Raw genomic sequence first — 25,810 nt, forward strand, 5'->3', positions numbered from 1 at the left:
TAAATTGAGTTAAACACTGTAATGGTGAAGCCAGGCAAAACTTAATTCTTACATAAAAATAACTGTTCCTCTGCCTTCTCTTGATACTTTATGCTGGATTCCTCAACACAGACTTGATTCATCCAAACAGAAAAGATAAAATGAGCAAAAACCTCATTTTTATACTGCTATATATAAAATGCACTTTTCTTCTAGAATTCCCTAAATGTGCATAATCCTTTCCTATCATGCAATCCAACCAAAAATCACATCCTCATTTTCCAGAGGATATGAGTAATACAGGTTGTAGATTTCATCATTTCATACCTGCATTATCTCAACATACCAGGGTTTTGGGGGGGTTTCTATACAACATGGCATTTCAGCTTCAGGAAATGCTTCTTAAGTGTTCTAATGTAACTTCATGAAACAGAACATGCAACCTGAAAGCAATTTTTTGGAGGCAAAGAATTTATTCTTATTAGACTTACGACAACAGACACAGCATTGGCCAATTCGTCTTTTTGCAACACCAGCTGCTCTGCTTGAGGTTTCTTATCCCACTCATTTTTTTCTGTTTGTAATTCCTTCCTTCCCACAGTCCTTCTTAAGTTTGGCTTGTGCCTCTGGAATCGGCCCCTCACTAACTGCACAGGTTGAAGAGAAGTTGGTTTGCTTTCTTCTTGAGTAGTATTTTTGCTGTCAAGCCTAAGTCAGACAAGAAAAAAAAACCCTGAAACTTAATATAAAAGCTTGCCATTAAAAACCACAGGCCAGTTATATTTACCTATAAAACACATCTCTGAATTTTTAAAAGAAACAGGTAAACAAAGTTCTTCTGAGTTTAACCTATACACAGAAATCTTTGTTTCATTAAGAAATGTAAAGCACCAGTCTAACTACTTCAACAACAGAATTAACTAACTCATTCACTGGAGGCATTGTCTTACTGTCCGCTTATTACTATAAAACCAAAGCAATTTTCACATGGTTTCTCTGAAAAGCAAACTAACATTCTTCTGCTTAAACTAAACGCATCTAGTGTTTCAGATGATTAAGTCAATTATGACAAAATACCAGCTGTAAAAATGAACGCTCATTAATTTGATTCATGGCATAGAAATAACTGGAATTTTAATATAACCGATGCTGAAACTATGAGAACTGTCATCTCATCAGGTATTTTTATTAGATTTTCTTTGCCAGTTAGAAATCCATTGGCACAATGATTGCCTTTTAACATGTCTTCATTGTTACAATTAAAAAACAGAAGCGGCTTTACCTTGCATCAGTAGCTGACATTTCTTCTTGGTTATCTACAGGTGGACAAGACTCGAGTTCACCATCTTCTGATCTTGAAAGCATCTCTGGGGACTGATAACTTGGCCTTCCAGAAACTTCCTGAGAGCCAGAGTTTTCCTTTCCTAAGGATTCTAATGACTGCAGGACTTCACATTTTTCTGTTCTCTAAAAAAGTAAAAACACATGAACCAGAAAAATTCATGATGCTAATTTAAACAGAAAAGGACATATCATGATGTTCATGAAGTTCAGTATTAATCACTCTAACATATTTCCTGCAGAGAAATTCCAATTAACTGCTTACTAATAACTTCCCAGGCCTTCCAAGAAAAATACACACTTGTTTCTTTTAAACTAAACTGATTTCTTCCAGATTTCTTCTTTGCCATCTTTTATTAGTACTTTTCTTTCTTCACTGTCATCTCTACAAGCCTACATCAGGTCAGAAAAACGTTTGGAAACATAACAAAATATACAATGGATGTAAGGTATTATTCCTCGCACAGTTAAGTGGAAGGTAGGGGAGTTTCTATTTAGAAAACTTCAGCTCTTGAAAAAATTTTGTTTCAAGAAAGATTAACTTGTGTTTTCAAAAAATCATCAGCATTCCCTTCAGTTCCACAGACCCAAAGGCTCAGCTAGAACTAAAGGGGAAAAAAAGCTTACATCAGGAAGGGTGCTACATTCATTGTTACACTGCGTCAAACTTTCTTCCTTATTGCTATCAGTCTGTGATACACCTTTATTTACATCCAGCACATCCTTTCTACCAGTTATCTTTCCTAAATTTGGCTTTGGTCTCTGGAATCGACTTCTCAATAGCTGAGCTGATGAAACAATGGTTTTCTCCTCTTGCTTCTGAGGACCAGATTTCCTACAAAACAAAAAAATAAAAGTATGATCAAAGGCAGGGACAAGAGTGGCTCTCCAGGTCATACATGATGTACTTGTATGTGATTCTCTCCAATACAGGAGTCAAGTATAAAAATTCTTAGCTTTCTTAGAGCAATAGCCAAAGTAACTGACATTGAAAAAAGATCAAGCAAGGTCATATCAAACACATCACCAATCAAAAACCTGTGCATCTTATAAATGGTCAAAGACAAGTACAAAATGAACAGTTTCAGAACAACTGCAACTTCCAGTCACAACAAGTGTTTTACAGATTTCTTTCTTTGTCTAATCACATCTAGAACTACACAGTAGATTTACAATCCAGGTCTTTAAAAGCACAACTTAACAGGAAACCAAAACCCTATACTCAAGGATTTACATAAGCACATAGGGGTGTATTTTTAGGACTAACATGGAGAAGGTAAATACAGGAACTGGGCACCAGAAAAAAGGTATTTTTTTTAAAAACTGCACTCAATATTATATGCCAACAACAGATAAATTTAGTACTTTCACAGGTGTTTTTTATTCTAGTATTGTCTCAATTAAAAATAAGTTGTATATCTATGATGAGTTTATAGCTGTAACAGTTTTAGTTGCTGGAGCTGAATGTAAAATACCTAGAGTTAATGTTTTTTAATCACCCCTCCATTTAAAAAACAAACTTACTCTGTATTGAAATCTGAAACATCATTCAAGACATCTGAAGATTCCTTTTCACATTCACAGCTTTCAACTTCTGAGGATTTTTTGGGGGAACATTGGCTTGCACGTATTGAGTCCATCTTCTCAGAATCTGCAGAGACATCCTCTTCTAACACCAAGATACATGGCTGAGTGTTTTCACAATCCATCACATCCTAAAAGGAATATAAATTTCACTCTAAGAAAAAAAAAAAAGATATGCTCAACCTCCCCCTTAGAAGGGCGGGGGGGTTCTTTTAGTGCCTCTTCTACAAAAATGCTTAAAAAGATCTTACTTCCTGTGCAACCAACTAACATCACTAGATACTTTTAAAATAAAAATTCAAATTTGTTATTTTTCTATATACTATTTGAAATGGTTTCTTTTCTAAGACTATCCTTTCTGTTCTGCACTTCTCCATTGTGTTAGGGGTGGTATCAGATATGAAAAGTGGGATGCAATCTCTCTCCACGGAGAACAGGATCTAAATGCAAACATTCGGAAATTCTATGACATTTCAAATAATTCTGAAAGAACAATGTGGTAAGCATCTCGATCTTTGTTACTAAGGCATCTGCTTGGGCACCAGAGAAAAAAGCGTGCCTAACCGCACACTTCCAACTGCAAACACCTCCAACTGTTCAGGAGTAGGAAACTCACGTCTTTGAGGCATGAATCATTTTTTTCATTCCTAGGGTGAGTCGCACCCTTTTCCACTTCTCCACATGGAGTTTTCTCCTCTTCGGGATCTTTTTTCTGTGTTTGGACTTCATGCCTTGCAGCAGTTCTTCCTATATTAGGTTTTGGTCTTGGCATTCGGCCTCTCTTTAGCAGTGCCTGTTTCAGCACAGTCTGTTTGCTGTCCTCTTGTAAACCTGCTGTTTCATTAGACCTGGAAAAACACATATGATTCGTAAGTACATAAGATGTCTGAAAGTTGCAGGGATCTCAGAGAAGCAATATTCCCCCCACCTCTTCTCTTTGCCCCCACTTATTAACATACACTTACTTAGAATTGAGCTATTCACTGCTAACTTAGAAGTCAGAAGTATATCTGYTGGAGGCTGAAAGAGTACTTGAGAAATTAGCATTTGTTTGCCCTGTTCTTCTTTCCCCACAGGAGACAGGATACCACACTAGACAGACCTTTTCTCACCCCATAACAGGTTCTTCTCATGTTTCTATCTGCCTCTAGACAGACCTCTGACCCATAATAGCTCTTCTCATTTTCCTATCGGCCCTAGAGGCACATGAACTTAATTTAATGAAGGGCCCAAAGGGTTAAGTTACAAACATTCAGAGACTATACAATTAACTTCATCCATAATCTTACTAACATGAAAATGTCAGCAGCACATTATTAAAACCAGCAATCAGCTTTTATGCCTTTTCACCCTGAGCACTATGTAGCATGGTTCATGAAAGAAATAACAGCTAAAATATTTTTCTACCAGATCAAACCCCGGTTTACCTCCCTCCATCCTCTTCAACTATCCACCTTTAAAAATAAAAAGAACATGTTTTACCACCTTTCCTGTAAAATACACTCCTCAGAGCATTTACACTACAGCTACCATTTCTCCACTGAAGAGAAAAGCAGGAAACATTTCTTAATTAACATATGCATTAAGCTGCCCACACATTTTTTTTTTTYCCCCTAATCCCAGGCATCTGACACTTAATTACGCTTTAAGAACAAACACTTATTCCTATTATTTAAATAGGTAAAATTTTCCACCACTGAAATGGATGTATTTGAGTATTAAAGCTAGCGGAGAAGGCTTGTTTTAAAGGGACTAGCGTTCAATTTTTTTACATTTATCATGCTTGAAGTCTCATTTAAGAGCACTGCTTTAAAAACAAAAATGGTTAATCTATGTAATCCATGCATAAAAAAAAAAGGTTCTTTTTCTTCCCTCAACTTCCCTCTCACTGCAGAAATTTCTCAAGAAAGTTCTATAATTACCATTCCATATAATACTACCAGAAGTGARAGGGATGGCAAAGAGCTGGAGAGCAGTGCGTGGCTCCTCATTTTTCACATACTTACCGAGACATTGTCTCCAAGACTTTATCACGTTTTCCTGCAGATTCTCCACTGGTAGTATCACACCCATTACTTTGGTCAGTATTCTGAATAGAAATAGAACATTAAGACATTAATTCTGTTACATTTATCAAGCACAGGATTACCCAACAAGCCAGATAACTGTTCAAAATAGGATATGAAATGGGATGCTATGACAGACACAGAAGATTCATAGGGTAAATTTCACATCAGCTAGAAAGGTGCAGTAAAATCTAGATCAAACATACAAGCTTGTATTTGCTGCAGGACATGAGAGATTACTGGCATCTACTATATGTGTGAAAAACTCCCAGCTTACCTGAATCCTCTAAGCAATATCACACTGTCACTGCAGATTAAGCAAGTGGTTGATTTCTGGTCACATTCAGCAAAAAAAGATAGTGTTGCAGTTACATTCAACAGGGATTTTTTTAGCTAAACACATTATTTTCAGTTATCTTATTTAATTAAATACCTTTCCAATTTCTTCCTTAGGCTCTGGATGGGACATTTTATCTTTTCCTGCATCTTTTTCAGGCTCTTCTTTCTTTCCAGATGCTCTTGTAATGTTAGGTTTAAAATGCTGTTGACACCCTCTAACTACTGTCTTTGCAATTACGGTTTTTTCAGGTTCTCTGCACAAGAGAGATTAGCAAAGGATTCACAACGATGATATTTACTCCCTAATATCAAGCCTATGTAGTACTCAGTGACCTGCACAGCTTTCTTTACTGGAAATGAATCTTATATTGCGTTGTCTTTGGAAAGATTTGCACCCACTTATGCAAGTTTCTTCATATGAGCACAAAATCTGCTTTGGTCTTGCATTGTGGAAATTTCATTTATTTTCCCATTAAGAGGATATAAAGTTATCACCTTCTGCCACCTTCTCTGAAAGATTTCAAAATACCACAAATGAGGACCTTAAGTAGACTGCATGCCATAGCTGCTTCTGCAAGCATCAAAAGCTGAGCCATTAGTTGGGAAACGAGGGTGGGAGAAAGTCAAAGCCATAGATCTACATTCCTAGTAAAGTCTGGTTTAGTCCTGTGCAACTCTGTCTCACCTCTATATTAATGTTCAGTTACTGCTATTTTTCCCCCAAATTCCAAGCAAATTTGACTCTCTATAAAGTAATGCTTTCTTCACCTTCCCAAGAAAGAAGCACGTAGCCTCTCCAGTAGTACCATTTGATACCATCCAAGAAAATGCAGAAGCCAAATATAAGATGAATACAAATCTTCCCAACTAGTGCTGCATAAAGACCTTTTTATAATAGCACTAAACAGAATAAATTAACAATTATAGTCAAAGTTGTAAGTTAACACCAGTAGACTAGAAAAATGAACTTAATACTCACTCCGATTTAGTCTCCAAAACTACGTTCTCTACTKCTGTGATTTCATTTCTGTTACTTCCACTGTCTTCCACGATGCACTGAAATTAAGACAAGAAATATTATTCTTGGACAAATGAACAGATACCTCAAAGGCAGTCCTCAGAACCCATATTAGAGTGTAGTTAGTCCACAGGATCAGCACTGATCAAAAYGGATACAATATCAACAGTATAGCATATTAAGCAACATTTCTCCTCCTGACCTTTTCAGTTTCATTCACAAGCTTTGAAGAGGAAGTCTCAGCCTCCAGTTTTTCTTGGGTTGCTGCTTCTCTCCTTCCAGATGATTTTGCTAAATTGGGTTTAGGTCTTTGAAAGTGCCCTTTGGGTGCTGGCTTTTCAGTTTCCCTTAAGACATAAAAAAAGGGATTTTATATTATTGCTGGAGAGAAAGTTAATGTTTCATATGGTCCAAGATGTACTTAAAGAGCAGCATGGACTGAATGGGTAATAAAGATACATTTTTTGTCAGTTTATTAGATCACTCTTAGAATATATGTTATTACTTAAAGGATAGAATCTCAAGTAAACCTCAAGACCTTTGCTGGCTTTCACTGGAATCCAATTTTAAAATACCAGAAGGAATTGTCTCTTGCTGCTACAGTAGGAATACCTCCTTCCCTGGGGATTCAGAATTGAAGCTAGTGAGAACAGGCTTACTGATTTCAATAGAAACTAAAAATTAAACAATAGTAAGATGCTTCAGAAGTACAACAGATTTACTTCATATACAAAATTTTCTGTCCCCCTTTCCTGTCCCTCCCCTTTCAGGGCTATCAAATTCACAGAACTATGATCTGCTGTTTTCAAACTCTTTGTCCCACTGCCAGCACCCAAACGCTCTTGAAGAATGAGAAGCACATATCAATCTCTGCATCCTTAATGATTGCAGTAGGAGTTTCCTAGATTCCACACACTGTTTACCAGAGTCAAAAAAGTTGTCAGTAAGATTATCAATAATCTTCAAATGGGGAACTACTACCTTATCTTATATATTTCCTAAGACAGGGCAAATAAAACTGTGACAATCCTTTCCATGAGAGTGACCTGTCCTTCAATAAGGGAAGGACAGAAGGATGAAACTTTCATATTTAGAAGTGCTGCTAACTAAATGTAAACTAGAACATTATCTCTAAATCAACTTTAAAGAATCATACTATGGATTTTTAAGTCTCTGATCATATTAACTGGAAACCTTAGGCACACAAGAGGATTGAGCACCACTGCTCAGTTACAGACATCCCTGTAAAAAATAGTCACAAAAATTAACTTCATAAAGGAGAATAGTCAAGACAGATGGGAGTACCTTCCAGAGAGATGTCCTTCAACTTAGACTCTTGCATTAAATTACAAAGAGCAACAGTGCCCAATTATAAAGGTATGAATACATTATACATGTGGGGTGTGCAGCTAATGAGCTCTGATGGACATCTGCCAGTTTCAAAGAAACCAACAAGGCCCTTTTTTAAGCCAACTTTCACAACTGACATTCCCATGCAAAATGGCAAAACTTCTTCAGAGAAATCTCTCTTGCTGTAACTGACCGTAGAAGGACTAGCATTTCTAAGCTTAGTTAAGTCTTCCTCCTCATTCTCAGGTAATAGTCTAAGCTTTGACCAAAGTACCACTCCTCAGTAATCAAAATTCCTACCAAAAGTCCTTCTTGAATAAGGAAGAAAAGCCATCGTGCTCTACCATCTAATCCTAGTATRATTAAACAGAGTTTATATCCAAATTAAGTAAATGCAAGTTTAGCTCAAGTACTAACGCAAGGTAAAATAATTCTACTCACATTATTTCAGACTGAAAATCACCATTTGATGCACTCTCCTTTTCATCTGGTTTACATGAGTCATATACATCTTTGTTCTGAGTAAGAAAACAAACAAGTGTTTATTACTTCAGCTTTCCAACATTGAAGAACCCCTTGCTGTAAGATAATGACAAGTAGAAACACGAACAAGACTCCTCTGTCTTTTAATCTGGTGAAGCTGATAACGGACTCTTTAGGCAGTATCAGCTATTACTAGTTTCCAAGTCCAGTATTTAAGTCTTTTTCCTCAGAGATGACTGACCATAACTCTGAAAATGAGAGGGGAAAAAAAAAAAATCACAGCATAGAAACCTAATCACAAATACAGCAAAGTTTATATAGAATTTATTTAGTGCATTAAGATAAAAACCTATTGAATAAAGATATTTTTCTCTCCTTTATCCACTTTTTCATCCTGTTAATAGAATCATCTTTCACACTACTGGCTGGCTGGCTATTTCAAATCAAGTCAGTAATTGTGTTCCATTAGTTTTAATTTAAGTTAACCATAGCAGGCCAAAAGAATTGTAACTGAATAGTTGATCTTTTGAAATTACCAGTTTTGCAAGATTTTAAGACTTTCTTATGTCAAAGAGCCATAATTAATTTGTTTGAAAGCTTAGCTACTTAATTATGTTCAGCTGATGTATATGGCACATTGACCTGTTCAGTTCGTTATTTTTTATAAATATTATACCAACTAATATCAAGAGAATGCATTGTTCTAACACTTCCCACTACAAGCATTTAGTATTTATGAAGATATTAAGTAGTTATTTTTCTATTAGGAATGAAGAAATTATTTTAGGAAACAGAATCTAAAATAGAGGCCAAAGCATTAATAATTTGCCCAAGACCTTATGGAAATGTTAACACTTAGAATTTCCTGATCTCTCACATCAAGTTTTATCCATAAAATCATTTTTCATCTTAGAAAGCACAAGAAGAAAAGTAATTCATTCCCCCCCACACAGGCCTTCAAAGAGGATGCTATCGAGTTCCAAAAATGAGTTAGTGATAAAAGGACAGAAGAATGATCAGAGAAACAGAACATTTTCCACATAAGGAGAAATTTAAGACCAGGACTCTTCAGTTTGAAAAAGATACCACTGGATAAAACAGCACAGCAGTAAAAACAAGAATAGCTTGGAGAAGATGAACAGGAATATAATAATGGAAGTAGAGTGCATCATATTAAGCTATCAGGCAGCAGGCTTAAAATAATCTGAAGAATATACTTTTTCATGCAGTGCATAAAATAAGGAACTCTCAGCTGTAGTATGCAGTTAATGACAGAAGTACAGATAGATCCAAAAAGTCAGCTAGACAAATGGATGGATAAGAGGTCCATCAAGGGCTATGAAAGAAGCCAGATGCAATTTCAAGAAGGTCCTAAACTGCTAGCACTGATTAGAGCATACCTGAGGAAAGATCATTCAATCTTGGTCCAGTTTCCTATATTTTTCCTGAAACACCTCATACCAGCCAGGGATGAGAGGATACAGAGGTCTACATTTTGAGGCAACACAGACAGTCCTATACTCTTCCCATCCAAATCAGCTGTCAACATCACAGACCAGCAGAAACTTGCCCCAAGGCAGCACATCAAACTTCACCGCTGATATTATAGTGCTTCAATTTTTGATATTATAGTCCTTCAATTTTGAATAATTAAACTGTTTAAATGTTCAGATCATGAGATAAGCCAAACATGAACATTATACTCTGAATAGGTTTAGTATAACAAAAGCAAAACAAAAACAAAAAAAAATTAAGGCTAACTAAATTAAAAGCATTTAAATTTTGTTGATGGTCTCAGGTTTGTTGCCTTTTGTGCACCAAGTGGTAAAAACATTACAAAAACATATCGAAAAACAGCTTTAATTTACATAAACACTACTAATGGTAAACAGAAAGATCTTAAGAAAACAGAATCACTTAATAAAAATACCTTTGCTTCTGCAGTTTCTTCAGACTGTCTTTCCTTGTTTTTAATCTTTGAAATTGGGAACTTTGAAAGCTGGCTTTCCTGTGGTACTTCATCTCCAATATCTAGCATTCTCAGTTTAGCAGATTCTGTTTCTAGCATACTATCATTGCCATCTTGAAAGCTGAAATCAATAAAAGCACATGAAAACGTAAATATATTTTAATAGAAAGCTAATATTATTTACAGATTAAGTTGCACAGTAAAATTTAGATTTACAGCGGTATGCAATTTCTACAGATTAGATGCTTGTCAGATTCTCTAAAAAACCTGTAACTTGTAGTGATATCCTCATGACATGAGCTTTAAAACCACTTTTGTACTTTTGCAATGCCATTACAAGAAGAGTTAAAAATACCATCCGTATATTCTAGACTAGATACAGCCTTAAAAACAGACTTTATAATTTAAAACACTGTACACAAAAGAACTTTCCTGATCTTCCATAACAATCTACATTGAGTTCAAAAATAAGAATTACTCTGTTCTTCCATATACCTCCTGTGAGAGATTAAAGCCTGTAAATGTTTCAAGAAAACTGTATGAAAACAGCAAACAATTACAATATAACTATATAGAGCACTTAACATGCAAAATTCCAAAGCAGCAGGGACAGCTTCACAGAAAGTTTTTAGATTTACCACTTTCATATATAAAAAAAATAAAATAAAATACAAATATTCACATTCTTTCTGGTAAAAAAAATGCCCAAAACTGAGACTAAAATCTTGCCTGTCAACCCAAGAGGCAAGTTCAGCACAAATAAAATCTGAGCAATTTTCCTTTCTCACAAGGAAACCCCTATTAAAAAATTCCAAGTGTATAGCAACACTACCTAGCAACATTACCAAGCACTCTTTTGAGAGAAATATTAGTAGTACTGTTAAGAGTTTTAAGCCAATGTTTAGGATAGGCCAGTCTTCAAGCACTTCACCCCCCCACCACCAGCACCCTCCAAAAAAAAGAAAGTAATTTTGGATGGGATTTTAATGTTGATGTAAACTGATTTACAAGGAGAGCATCAGGGCAGAGAATGCATTGAGGGTGTAAATTGAAAGCAAATGATTACAACGTAGCAGGGCACACCTTCGCAGTTCTGAGAAACTGAAAATCCTGCCCATCTATGTTAATTAACATGATGGTAAGAATCAACAAATTCAAGCAATTTTAAAAAATAAACCATTTTAAAGCCTAAGCTTTCTATTGCAAAAATTACCTGCATAAATTGAGATCGCTTTCAGTTATGCCATCCACTGGTAAACAGGATTCTGATCTCTCCTCCTCTAGAACAGGAGTATGGTCTTGCTTTTCTTCAGTAACATTGTCCAGTTCTTCTCCCAAGGTAGTATGACCATCACCGTTTGTATCACATACTGAACTTTTTCCTACTAATAAATAAGAATGAAATCAATTYGGACATTCTGGGTAACAGCACAGAATTCCAATTCTCACATACCAGCTACAATCAAGAACAAAGAAAATCCCAGCAGAAATTACATAATTAAAGTTTAAGAGACTTGCTCTCAGCTAAAATAAAACATAACGTTTAGATTTAGTATGAAAGCTAACTTCTTGAAAGGCACAGTTCTATAACCTTTCAAGGAAGATCAGTAACAAAACAAAATCCCAGTTCTCATTTTTAAGACTATAGTGTCTTTACATAAAGACTTTGTATTTGAAGATTTACAGGCGAGTATTTTTGTCTCTTACTTTTCTTAGAGGATTTCCCTTCGACAGCAATTTTTGAAGGGACTGCCGTCTCTTCTGGAAGATTCTCCACTTCCTGTTCAAGATCATCTTTTCTCCCTCTTTTTCTCTTCTTTTTTGCTAACGCTGGCTCTAATGCAACCTGTTCTTCCGTCCGTTCAGAAACACCCAAAGATTCTTCATTTTCCTTCTCAGCTGTCACAGCATCTGCTTCTGTTTCTCCATCAGAAATTCTGGCTTTCTGAGAATTATCTCCATCACTAGCAGCTTCTGCACTGGCAGCTTTCGCTATTGAGACAGTATGGTTCCTGATTAATAGGCTGATAAAGTATTAGGAGCCATAAATCTCAAAGATATTTCCAATAGCAACATCTTTTGAATTCATGTATCAGTGTTGATAGATCATTAGGCATACAAGCAGGTTCATAAGTCAGTCACTGATTAAAAAGAAAAGCTTCAGCAGAGATTAACTGCAGCACTAAATACAGAACACATTCTGTGCATAAGATAACACTTCCATCAGTGTAAAGTCAATACAGGATGTATTAAGCAAATGTTCTTGTTCTAATACTTTTTAGGAAGTTACACAATCACTTTTAGGTCCACGAAAAATAGGCATTGCCATCCCTGAAAACAATTTTCCTGTCTCTACAGAAAAAGGTAATTATGGCTGCAGAAAGTATGCCATGAAAAAGTAATTTTGATCAAGAGATTTATTTTAGTTAATCATTTATTTGCATAAGAAAGCTTAATTATTTTCTAGCTAAAAATTTGTAAGTTCTTTTCCTGCTTAACCAGCTTCTAAAATTCTTCTCCCTCCCTTTTCCAGAACATTTTGGTTGTCATCGTGTATTTATGTAGAACATCACACAACCACCAAGTACTTTCTCTCCACCATTTTTATTATTCTTATACATGCTTTCTTAATTCTTATACATGCTCACACTATTTTACACACAAAATACAATTAACCTATAATTAAAGACTACGAACAGAATTTCTACATGTAGCTATAAAACCTACTATGTGGGACATTTTTACTAAATTGGATCTGAAATCAAGGCTAGAGAAAGGCAACAATCTTTTAAGAACTAAATCAATTTTTAAGAATTTTAATTTTAAGAACTAAATTGAGATGTTACTTCCTAGCTAGGATCCCTTTTAAGGGCTGTTCACTTGTTTCTTCCACAAGAACCCATTTCCTTGTTAATGGTATTAAGAACAAATATTCAGGAAAAAAAAAAACCCACAAAATTAACAGGGAATTCAATCAAATGATGTCAGTCCAATTGTTTTTAATTTAAACACATCTGTGAAAAGTCCTTTCACGGGTACTAAAGTAGTAAGACACTATACAATGATCAGCTGTAATTAAACATAATCTTTATACTTTATTTTAAACAGACAAGAAAACAAAAACAGCTTTTACAAGATTCCCTGAAAAGAATTATAGTCTTCAGATTTTAGGGGTCAAAATGCAGCTAAAGGAGAAACAGCATCTTAAAAAAAAAAGTTAAAATTTAAATGAAAAGTCACAGAAGAAAACAAGGTTTTGGCCCAAGGATTCTAAAAGGTGAGTTTACCAGTAACTCATGAAGATACTTATTAATTATTAAATTAAAATATCCCTTTTAGTAGTCCAGTGTTTCAGATGCCGGAAGAGCAGTAATCTTAGCGTGGCCTACAGAAAGCACCCCTCAAGAAACTGGTTGCTAACAATTATTACCATCCTGCACATAAGCAACCTACATCTGAAAAAGAATTACACTATGAACCCAGAATTCTCTTGCCCTATTCAGAACAGGGGAGAAAAAGATCCCCTATGCGATTTTTACTTTGTTAGCAATATATTACTGAAGCAACATTAACACCACTGCTCCATAATAGTATCCTCAAGCATTCTTTTGAAGTACCTTTTGGTTTCTTCCGAGTCCTTGACGGCCTCTTTTCTTTTGGCTTCTGGTTTTTAGCAGTCTTTTGCTTCCTCTTTTCCTCATCTGCCAAGACCTTCTCAAGCAGCTGAGCAAAAAACTCAAAATCAAAGGGCCGCTTTTCTTCTGTCCAATTAAAACAAAGAAATGCAGGAGATTTTGTAGCTGACAATCTTCCCAAATTTCTGCTTTTGTAAAATAATCACTGGTACATGTTATGATATTTAAAAGCAACAATTACATATTTAAACAGAGAATTCTTTTTGAATATCACTTGAGCAGAAACTAGATAGAGGTGACATATAAGGACTGTGGTAGCTTGTTTTTAAAAAACAGATTGCAGAAAGGGTACAATATTTAGCAGTTTAGAAAATCTGAGAAGTGACAAATACATAAATTGTAMCATAGTATCAAATAATGAATTAATGTGCTAATCGAAGACTTACGTGGCCCATTCAAAAAACATATAAAGCATTTAAAGAGTCTCAAAGCAGTTTACAATTAGTAACTGTGCTCTAAATTCCAGTGAACCAGAATAATCTTTAACTGAAAGTTTATATCAATCTCATGTACTGGATCAATACAAAGCCACAAATTAAACCTAAAGATCTTACTGTGAATTATACTTGTTATAAAAACCATGAGAGTGTAACTCCTAAATTCATTTAAGAGCAAAAACTTTTTCATATAATTAATTCAAGCCAGACAAAGCACAAAAATGACAATGAAGAAAGATGACTGCATTTAACTGAGTCATTGTGGGGTGGGGTGCGTTTTCTTTACTTACTGAAAGCTTTGTCTATCCTCCATCCATTTGCTTTTTCCTCACGTTTGAACTTATTCTAAAAATAAAATTTATGTTTATCTTTAAATAAGCAAGAAATGCAACAATATAACTGTTTGTACAACACAGATCAAGAGGAAGTTTTTAAACTTTTTTCTAGTAATAAAATTTTCTAGGAACTGAAGTTGTTAAATCTTACAAGCATGCTCACAGAACACAAAAGTTTTTGTCATTAATTTTTTACACAGAAAGCTAAAATTTGTTTTCTGTCATCAATATGTATCACTAGCTTATTTTTGGTTATTTTCAACATCTTCCTCCATCCATCCTCATTACTTCCAGTCCAGGCAGAGGTTGAAATACAGAAGTTGTTAYCAGCTGGACACCAAGAGAGAGGTAACAAAAAAGAACCTCAAACGTTATCCACTATCAGCATTTTTCAATTAAAATAAAATCAAGACTAGCTATATCTGCTTATTAAATATGGTTATCAGAATGTAACCCAGCATATTCATATTTCAGATAGTTATTCCTGGAAATGGTTATTAAAAGCATTACTCCAGAGCCAATTAGCATCAAAATTATCAATACTAATAGGAAACACAAGAATAGCAAACAAGAAACAGAAGAGTTAAAAATAGATGTTTATGATTGGGTGCTTTAATTTTTACCTTAATTTCTGCTCTGGCTCTATGAGGAAACAGCTGCCCGATCAAGGAGAAGTCTGTTCCTACCATACTGATAGCTAAAAAGAACATGTCTGTCTCTAGGGAAAAAAAAGATAGATAATATTTAAGAGTACTTACAGTTGTTATCCTTCTTACTATCTAAAATAAAACATTTTCCAAACTATTAATACAACTAGATAGATAACTCATAGAGGAGACCACCTTTTGATTCTACAGATTCAGAGAAATTATGATTACAATTGACCATTAGGTTATCTAACGGAGCTGCAAATTGAGTGAATTGGAGTATCCCAGTGAAATTTAAAGTTACATAGTTAAAACTTAAGTATTTTTTTTTAATCATCATGCAATAAATCATCCCAACATTAATGAGAAACATAACATGAAGGTATATCAAACTAATTATAATTAAATATTCTCCAATTTTCATACATCAATTCACTGAAAGAGAACATGCCTGATAAGAAATTATGTAGATAAGTAACCAACATTTCCCACTGTCTAGTGAAGAATCAGGTCTAACACTATTCATTTCAGCAAAAGCAAGTTTTAATAAAACATCTTTTTATATATATACACACACACACATATATATAAACACATATATATGTACATATATATACACGTGTGTGTATATGTACATTCATATATATGTGTATACACACACACACACAGCCTTACTCATTCTCTACTGAGTCAGGAAGATAAATGCTGAAATAATATTAATATCTTCTTACAAAGGTGGGACTATAGCATAATAGGGACTATTTGCATTCTAGAAACAAGTAAGTAGCTTTCACAATCATGTAATCATACACCTTCACATCAGTCTTTCTTTCTGTAAATTCAATTCCTAATATACTACTCTGTATGATATTTGGTTGTATGGTATGTTCACAGTCTGAACAGTGACTTTTTCCCTCCACGGAGGATTAGTGTCTTGACTTCAAACAGCCATTCTTGATGACATTTGCTGAAAATATAGCAAGTAACACTTAAGGCTAATTCAACATGTCATCACTAAAAATACATCCTGCAGCTTTCATAGTTATACAAATCATATTTGTATACTTTCTAAAATATTTCTTTAAAGAAAAGACATTTGCTTTTTTTTTTTGCACATTTATTTTCTGCCATTTTTAACTGGTTAAACTTGATTTTGCTTACAGCTCAACAAAATGAAAAAATAAAGCTCAAGAAAGGAAAAAGTTTTCACTTTGGGTAGAAATTTCTTCATGTCTTATTTTACCTAAGTACCTTTAATAATATTAAATGAACCATTAACAGAAAGAATTGTCTAATCTACCATAAGACTGTAAAATGTGCCATATGTTTAGTAAAGTTAGTAAATTAAAGCTAACCAGCTCCAAAATGTGAATTTATGAACACAAACACAAAAAGAAACCAGGCATTTTGCACACATTCATACTATTCTTTGTAAGCAGAAGACAATGTAGTCCAAAAGCAGCACAATGAATTCTGAAGCTAAGTTTTTCATCTACAGTTGTAAAAAGTATTTCCAGTTGTAAAAAGTTGTAAGCCTAAGGACAATAACCAATTCACAGCAGGCTCAAAAATCAAAATAAAAATAAATCACAAAAATCATTCTGTGCTTATTGACAACTATCAGCCCATGTAGAGACAGCTTATATCATTTATTCCTGCCCATGCTGGAAGAACCAAGTAGAGAAGCTGTTAAAAATTAGGAATTGTTCCACAGGCAGCTCAAATATCCTGATACTAGAATCCAAAACTATCTTTTTGATAAAAAGGCATGTTAGCACTTCCACAGCACCTAGTGGTCCAGGACAGAATAAAGTCACAGGCATACTACATATCATAGGACACCGGATTTTTTTAAGCACGTCTACTTTCACAGCAAACATCAGAGCTCTGCTTGTTATAAGAGTTTGCAGACTGAGACTCTGTCACACATGAATAGATCCATCAACTTCATTGGGAAAAAAAGTTGTAAGTACAGAGCATTTGCGGAAAACCAAGCTTTTACTTTCAAAACTTGAAACCAAAAAAATACTCACCTTTATTTGACCACGGTTTTGTGTAAAAACTTTTTCTGAAGCTGGAATATGTAGTTGTAGAGCCACGCTCAAAGATGGGATCATTTTCTTCTACAACACATGGACCTTTTGTCCTTAGTACTTCTACAGTTAAACTGGAACAGCAAACAAAAAGATACTAATCTGAAAGTATTACTAGCAAGACACATTGTTGATGTTTATGAATGAACTATTCAGATTTTTGGAAAGTCAATAATTTGATACTCTAGTATTTTAGAACAGTCATACCATTCTAAGAAAAGTTACTGAAAACATTGACACCTGAACAGAGCAGCAAGGTTCAAGATACAAAGCTGGAGCAAATCATGCTGACAACAGAATAGCAATGAGCAGGCTCTTGCAACTATGATAAACAAAGGAGTGAACTATGTAGAAGACATCTGGAAGTCTGACAAATATTCACCATTCATTCACTCTAATAAAACATTGCATCTTCCTCTCTCCCTCCTTCTCCAAAAACACATTTCTCGGAGTAAGTATGCTACTACTGTGATGTAGATAATTGCTGCTCATATTTTGTCATATATTTGCACTGTTTTCTAAATTAGGATAGCTTGGCTCTCAACACATCAATACACTCATGTTTGTCCCTGTCCAAGATAACTGTTCTTTATTCACAAACCAAGCAGTAGTCTAGTAGATATTGTCCATGAATTGGATGTAGAATCTGGTACCTTTCTTCATCCAGAATAATTGAGCCATCTTCTGCTACTTTCACTCGAGGAACTAGAAGTGGACCATCCTGACTCTCCTCCCCATTCTCTGCTTCCTCATCATCATCTTCCTCTTCATGATCAGGAGTATTTTTCTCTTCCTGTCTACAAATAAGAGATCAACCAAAAACATTACTTTTGTTAATGTTTTGAATTGCTGCTCAATACACCAGATGTTCAACAATTTAATGAACCACTCAGCAACACAGCCCACTAGCAATGTAATCAACAAAGACTCTGGACTCTGTTTTTCATTCCATTGTACAACGGATGAACGACCCAGAAACATAATATTGAAACAAAATGCTCTTTAACCACCCTCCCCTCCCAAATTACATTTTGTTTAAATAAGGGTTACAATATTGAAACAGTAAACAAAGACTTATATTGTTAATATTACAACACATAAAGCATGCTTTTTTCCAACAAAAACAAAAATCTTTCTGACTCTAAATACCTCAATCACTAAGACTTACTCTTTCATTTGACCCAGTGCAGAATTTTTTTCTGTTCTCTTTTCTTCTGCCAGTGAAGACCTGGAATTTTATAAAACAATAGAGATGAAAGTTCATGCAGACACATTTCTGCTTCACTCTAAAAAAAACACAACTGTCCAAACTTGCTTTTAGTGGATAATGAACAAAGAAACACACAGCTTTCATATTTTCGGTTCTTTGTACCATATCTGCATTTGGTCTAATTGAACAAACATGATTGCTTAATGAGTTTTGCTGGATTTTTGTATAAGCCTTAATTGTTCGAGGCATTTTAAAAGGACAAAGCAAGAGATTTCAAGTAGCAATCTATGAGACTATGATGATGATCACCAGTTGATTCACTACTAATGTTCACAGTACTTTCAACTGAAAGTTCAAAATACTTTATCACAAGAAAGCGAGGATGAACAGCAGCCATTAGCTCACTGAGAAACAAGCACCTTCTACCTCACATCATAAGCTGCTAGCTGATAGTACCACAATGCTGCTACACACCAGCATCTCCATTTTGCATTGATTAACAAGTTCTGTGAGCATGAAAATCACTGACACTTCATTATTAGAACTGGTCCTTCCAGTAAGCACCATACTTTTGAGAATAGCTAGACAAAGTTTTCCATAGCCGCTTGTCAGGTTCTCATCCCTAAGATTTTGCACCATCTCCTGCACCATCCATACCATCCCAAATTGATCTACAGAATCAACACCTTCAAGGCGCGTGCTGTCATGAGAATTACAATTGAATAAAGCTAACATAGTTTACAATATCCAGGTTTAGAGGCATATGGATATATCCATCGTAAGAGTAAGTGGAATGTGAGAGCATATGGTTCATTAAGTTATCTGGTTAATGACTATTCAGTGTAAAAGAAATAACAAATAACAAGGAAAGTCATAAATAAAACAGACACACAAACATTAAGGAGCAGTTGATAACAGGGACAATAACAAACACCAGAACTCTTCAACCACTGATTGACAGACCATTAGAGGAACTACTCAGGCACAGCCTTGAAGAGGGTCAATCTAAACTTCATAATTGATAAAAAGGGGGAAACGGTTATCTTAAGTATTATGGGATATTTGAGGGGCTTGTAGGACTGTGAGAAACTTACTGCATATCAGAAGAGGCTCGTGGGATTACGTAAAACTTATTAGGGGATATTTATGGGAAAGGGAAGGATCAGGATCAATGGAGAGGAACATCCATGGGAAAACGGAGAGGAAGGGGGATAACTGGGCCAGTCACATAGAAGCAGGTTGCCAGTCAGTACACTTGTCTGACTTAGCCCTCCTGCCTGAGCTCTGCAGTCTATCCTATCTTCTTAAGAAATCTGTTTCTCAATTATTTGTTCTGTTTTTGTGGATTTGTTACTCTGTGTGAGTGCAGCAAAGCCTAAATGCCAGCAACCGGAAAAGATGCTGCAAGTCACTGGGCCTGTAAGTCTAGGTGCCAACAACTGAAGAGACCACAGACCATAGGTCTAAGTGCCAAGAACTGGCAAGTGTAGGGTGTATGAAGTATGGTGTTGAAAGGTTTGAGTGCCAGCAACTAGAGAAGGGGCTGCAGGTCACAGGGCCTGTAGTCTAGGTGCTAGCAACTGCAGAGGCCAGGGTGTGTGGAAATCTAAGTGCCAGCAACTGAAAAGACCTGGCTATGCTTACATTTTTCCAGCAAACTTAATCCTGCGTGCATGTGTGTATGTGCAATTTGCTAGCAAACTTCAAGCTCAACTTGCCAGTGAGTAGGTGGAAACTCACATGTGGAAAGACTGAAGATCTGAATCAGTGSCTTGGTAAGGGCCCAAGACCTGGACATGAATATTAGGGGGACTGAGAGTCCATGCTAATATCTGAGGGATCCACAATTGTGGGGGTGATCATGAGACAAGTGTGAGACTACATGCATCTGTTTTGCTAGCAAACATGAAACTGAACTAGCCAACAAGTAGGAGGAAACACACACCCTAGGCCAGAGAGCTCATAGTCCAGGCATGGTATGAGACTTGGAAGTCATGCTGAATTCAAGGGATCTGTCACTGCGAGCGCGCTTATGAATCTAGAGAGTGAGGGTGTGCTTGTGTTTTCACTAATGAACTTCAATCCTGATCAGCCAGAGAGGAAGAACAGGACTTGGCAGCTGTGTAAAGGCACTGCTCTGTCTGTGGTAGTGTGTGGCCAGCTGTGCTAGCGTCTTCTGTGGATGCGACTACCTGGGATACACACTCAACCTTGCTACTGGCCAAACCTGCTAACAGGAACAGCAGCAGCTGCATCGATCCAACTGGGATGGAGAGACCTCCTGGGTCTTAGAGTGCACCCAGCTGCACTATGGCAGCCTCAGGGGGAGGAATGCTTGGATCCTACAGCCCACTAGATTTGGTGACCACCTATAACATCCCTAGTATCCATAACTAGGGAAGTAACTGGAGCTATACATAAAAATAAAACAAACACACACACACACAATGTTATTCTGCATTTGACATTATTTGTCCAGAGATAAATCATCAGTGGGGGCAGCTTCATGTTTTCATATTTCATCAAGTACACTAAGCTCCATTCTCACTTCTGTAYAGAAGCTGAGTACATGTGAAAATGTTTATAAGTTTATGTTGCTATTGCAACGGTGCTGCACCAAAGCTAAGAAATAATACTTCAGTTTTAAGAATTGTCCTTTTCACAGTTATTAAATTGGCAGAAAATGGAAAAATCATTTGACCTAAGGAGGGGGGAAAAAAGTCATACTTACTTCATAGGATTGTTTTCCGGCAGATAGTATATCAAGTCTCTCATAGTCATTTTAGAACGATCTGGTGGAGAACGTCCTTCAGTTACTGGAGGCCTATGTTTCAGCTGTTTCTATGTAAAAACAAAACAACTGAATTCACCCTGAAAATACCTTATACTTCACAAATAAATAGTTTTGCTTTGTTCATGAAGCACCCAATTTAGGGTGTTTTTTTTCCTCTCAACCACTGAAGTAATTTTAGCTTAGAAGTGTCCATTTGTCAGAGAGGACACCAGCAACCCCTAAGTAATTTAAACTCTCACAGAAATTCAATACTCTGTGCAGGCAGAAGTGAGAACATCAGAGAACTTAGTCAATGATTAAGTCGAAAAGACATGAGGAATCCCAAATGCCAGGCTTCTTACAGCACACTTCCCTGTTGTATTTACCAACTGTGAAGTTATTTAAATTGGAATGCTGACCATTATATATTAGCAGGTCTCAAATCAAAAAGGCTGTGGGTCTAAAGAAAATTACAATTTTTCATAAGATAATCTGTATTATGAGGGAACACAGTGCTGCTATTGCTTACGAATCATTTAAGCCTCTACAAAGAGTTATAAGATACCACAGACTATTAGCAGTAAGCAGCTGACCACTGTCAGAAAACTCTATTGCAAAGGAGAGGTAATATATAAGATTAGGCAAATCACACTTTTCTCTGCCCTTCGTGCATCAGCACAGCCCACCACATGCCTACCATCCGCTCCTTCTTCAGCTCTTCTTTAAGCATTTCTCTTAACTTCCGAGCTTTGAGGATCCTTTCACGGTCAGAACACATTCGTTTCTCTCTTACAGGAGTAGGTTTTGTAGGTAGCTTTTCCTCTTGCAACACTGATCTTTCTTGTGTTGGTCTCTCCTTGAGTGGGGAGGGTACACTCTTCTGCARGGTATCATCATTTTTCTGAGCAGCTACACCCGCATTTTGTTCTTTGTTGGCTGATTTTTTAAATGGGGAGAATTGTGGCACTTGTGGCACAGGAGTTTTCTTTTCAGGCAGTATGGGAGACTTTGGAGAACTTTCAGCATTAGTCTTTTCTGATGGAGAGGAATCCTTCTGAAGTGAAGCACTGCCATCAAGAGCTTGAGATGCTCGCCTCTGTAGTTTTGATGATGAACGTTGTGCAGATGAAGGTCCAGCTCTGGGTTTTGCAAGATTGGGCAAAGTGGAGATCCGTTTTCTTCTCTGTGTGGGCATCTCTGCAGGTTTACTAGCTTCTCCAGCATCATTTGAGCTGTCAGTCTTTTCATCTCTGGAAAGTTCACACACACACAAAAAAAGGTATTCTGAAATACTTTATGGTGACAGTTTTACAACTTTTAGCATCAGTATGTATATTTATGCACCAAACAATATAAATGCAGTGCTACAGAGAAATGCAACTATATACAAGAAGCCACACTAGAACCAATTTGCAGCTGGTACTTCCTCCTAAACTCATCATAAGAATTGGCATATTATTTTATAATATTAATTACTAATGTTACAAGCTGATTGACTAATAATGCTCAACACACACATTCCTTCTTTGCCCTCACCCCTTTTTTTTTTTTGGGAGGTTCTCTACTTTTATCAGAGAATATCAAACTCCACAGTACAATAAAGCTAATAAAGCTTTGTAAAAATATGCCACAATGTCAGTTACATATAAAAAGCGTTCAATAAACCTATATGCAACAAGTAGTTTTATGATTTTCAAGACGATCAACCTGAACATTCCTCTTATGTATTTGCAAGTAGATAATATTTGAACTGTGATTGCACCCCCGCCCCCCCCCCAAAAAAAAGTGAAACTGGACACTACTGTTCCATTTCCCATGCTGATCACATCAAAAGTGAGCAGCCTTTTAGAAGCAACAGCTTTTAGCTTCCACAGAAAGCTCTCTTATCTCTGCATAAGGGTTGGAAATATGTAAGTTTCGAAGTGCAAGCAAATGCCAACCACTATCCCCTTCCCAAGTCTGCAAGCAACTCCAGTGCCTTGACTGACACTCACAGTAAAAACTGCAGCTGAGTCAAAACTGAGTCATAAAGGGTTTCTTAATTTTACATTTGAACTATGCCTTTTTTGTTTCTGTACATAAGGATGACCACACCCATGGTTTACTTACCAATAATCCATCTCCAAAAAATAGTCAGAAGCAAATGCCTCTGAAAGAATACAATAAAAGTATAACCGTGTAGCAAAATTTTTCCAAATCCTCTCCAGCTACTGGCTACCTGTGGCTCAGGCACAGCCTAGAAGTGATGCCTTTGTATTTAACGGCCCCAATAAACTTTTGAAAAATTTGTCCCATACATTGAGTTTATATATACAGTGCCTTTCTATTTGCTTTGAATGGAAATTGCAAGCATCTTACTCAATATCCTTTGTTTTTTGTATTGCAGGAGATAGTGAAAAGTAATTCTTTATTCACCTTCTCACACCACCTCTGATGTACAAACCTTTATCAAAGTACCACACTAGACATTTGAACAGTCAAACATCGTTTAGCAGACACTTATGCTCAGAGAACTTCCTTCTTGATAATCAACAAAATCTATTCATAGATTAGAGAAACACAGAAAAGGAAAGCAACTGACATTACAGATACAGTTCTGATAGGCTTTGAAGGAATGCCTTTGGTTGGATGGAGAAAGATACTTTCTTGTTTGCTTTCATTTTTCTTGCACACCTCACAAGGAACACATTGTGCTGTGTGCCACCAATTTCTGCACTCAGGAAATCGAATTGTGTGACTCCCCTCAAATCCACTCACCCAGAATTTTCAGAGCCACCCAGGTGGCCAGACTTTAAAATGCATCATCYAGAGAGACAGCTCTCCAAGAAGCTAATACACATCCTACACTGCAAGCAAATCCCTGGGCCTGCTCTCTATTTGATTGCTACAGGCCTTCAAAATCTCCTAGTCAACAGAAAACTTTAAGAAACAGGTTTTCAGTGAAATTTAGGATAAGCATATGAAGGTGAGAAGAGAGACACTCCCACCTGTTCCCTTGCTACATATTCCCAGGTCTAAAAGTTCCCTCAGGTCTCCCAGCAGTTACTATCTAGATACTATCTGCTCCTTCCAGCTGAAGTCTGAACTGAGGACCCCACCACAGTGCTGCAGCTGACCACATGTCCCTTCTTAAAAGGGCTTTTTTCCAAACCCACATTTCTGTGAAGCAGCTCTTTCTTAGCCCTTTTCCCTACCCCACATGTTTCACTGGGCTGGCAAACTGAAGAAGTTTGCACATTGCCTTCAACATGAGCAACAAGGATCACAAATACTTTAAGATTTATACAACTGTTCTACTTTTTCTTTAAAACGGTAAGGTGTGGTTTTGTGGATTTGTTTGCCTGGATATTTTCTGCCTTCATTACCACCCATGAGCCTGTTACTGACACGGCAGAAGCCTATTTTTCGAGCCATGTGAACAGATTCCTTAGAATACTCTCCATTTTAAAACAGCATTGGTATCTAGTTTTGAAACATACACTTAAGTTACACTAAAATACCCATTAAATTACAAATACAAAAATATTTTATAAATCCACTGAATCAGCAGCAGTACCACATAACTGAAAAATAGCAGCTACATTACCTACATTTAAAGAAAAAAAAAAGAGAGATAACATAAGATTCAGTAACCTAACCTCTATAACATATAAAACCTTAAAATAAAGTTTGAAGGAAAAACATTGTTACAACACATTGCAAAACAAGCATAAAAGATACCATAGAAATTGGATAAAAGGCAGTATGGGTAACCAAAAATATATCACAACTAAAAAAATATATATATACATATATATATACACACACAGATATTCATACAAGATGTAAATTCAGCTAGCTAAAAGGTGAGAGAAAGTTGTTCTGAAATGTAATTATCAGACTAGGGAAAGGTCCTGAGGAACCGGTCCTGGGATCAATTTTACCAGGTGTATCCATTACAATGAAGAACACTTAAAAAAAAATAAACAGGCAAAAAAAGCAAGAAAGTTTTCACTCATTAATATAGGGAAAGGTGTATGGAAATGAATGCAAAAAAGGAACTACTGTAAGAACATAAAATAAAAGTCATGCGGTAATGGATGGCTAGGAATTTTTGCTGTGCACTGCAAACTGGAGCTCCCAACTGCAGCAGTGCCAGCAAAACACAGGATCTGACCACACTAGGCCCCTCCTCTGCAGTGTTAAGCTGTATTTTATTTCACACACCTGCAGTGCAACCGCAATAAAGAAGTGCAAATTTTGCTTAGGCTGCAARTGTGCCAGGCACCTAGAAATCGTTGTCTTTGATTACAACACGCGCTGCTGCTACCACTACCTGCGTGAAGGCAGCACAGCGCGTCTATCGCAGGACACCTTCGAGGAGCTACAACCTCGAAGCGAGGAGGGGGCCCGCAGGAGGCGGCGGCGGCGGCACAAAGCAGTGCGGGGGACCAGGACGCCGCCGCGTCCCCGGGCGCCTCCCTAGGGCAGCCGGGGCTGGGACCCCCCCAG

The 25,810-nt window shown here is 36.5% G+C and overlaps 1 protein-coding gene across 11 annotated transcripts in view; it reads right to left on the bottom strand.

The window, feature by feature from the left end:
• The window catches only part of BDP1 (B double prime 1, subunit of RNA polymerase III transcription initiation factor IIIB), a 51,473-nt gene that overhangs the window by 25,313 nt on the left and 350 nt on the right, over window positions 1–25,810 (bottom strand). For 9 of the 11 annotated variants that reach the window (XM_026083822.1, XM_026083830.1, XM_026083829.1 and 6 more), the window contains exons 2-22: window positions 22,017–22,569; window positions 21,278–21,387; window positions 18,505–18,564; window positions 17,990–18,133; window positions 17,277–17,410; window positions 15,220–15,314; window positions 14,552–14,606; window positions 13,747–13,890; window positions 11,837–12,121; window positions 11,343–11,514; window positions 10,091–10,250; window positions 8,119–8,195; window positions 6,530–6,674; window positions 6,289–6,365; window positions 5,404–5,563; window positions 4,911–4,993; window positions 3,521–3,752; window positions 2,845–3,035; window positions 1,948–2,155; window positions 1,262–1,446; window positions 471–687 (exon numbers count right to left, since the gene is read on the bottom strand). In XM_026083822.1, the coding sequence (XP_025939607.1) occupies window positions 471–687; window positions 1,262–1,446; window positions 1,948–2,155; window positions 2,845–3,035; window positions 3,521–3,752; window positions 4,911–4,993; window positions 5,404–5,563; window positions 6,289–6,365; window positions 6,530–6,674; window positions 8,119–8,195; window positions 10,091–10,250; window positions 11,343–11,514; window positions 11,837–12,121; window positions 13,747–13,890; window positions 14,552–14,606; window positions 15,220–15,314; window positions 17,277–17,410; window positions 17,990–18,133; window positions 18,505–18,564; window positions 21,278–21,387; window positions 22,017–22,569 (3,487 nt within the window). The remainder of the gene's footprint in view (window positions 1–470; window positions 688–1,261; window positions 1,447–1,947; window positions 2,156–2,844; window positions 3,036–3,520; window positions 3,753–4,910; window positions 4,994–5,403; window positions 5,564–6,288; window positions 6,366–6,529; window positions 6,675–8,118; window positions 8,196–10,090; window positions 10,251–11,342; window positions 11,515–11,836; window positions 12,122–13,746; window positions 13,891–14,551; window positions 14,607–15,219; window positions 15,315–17,276; window positions 17,411–17,989; window positions 18,134–18,504; window positions 18,565–21,277; window positions 21,388–22,016; window positions 22,570–25,810) is intronic. The other 2 variants (XM_026083824.1, XM_026083823.1) reach the window with 2 other exon arrangements.

The sequence above is a fragment of the Apteryx rowi genome, unplaced genomic scaffold (genome assembly GCF_003343035.1).
Source record: "Apteryx rowi isolate R43461 unplaced genomic scaffold, aptRow1 scaffold_616, whole genome shotgun sequence".
NCBI classification, from domain to species: domain Eukaryota; kingdom Metazoa; phylum Chordata; class Aves; order Apterygiformes; family Apterygidae; genus Apteryx; species Apteryx rowi.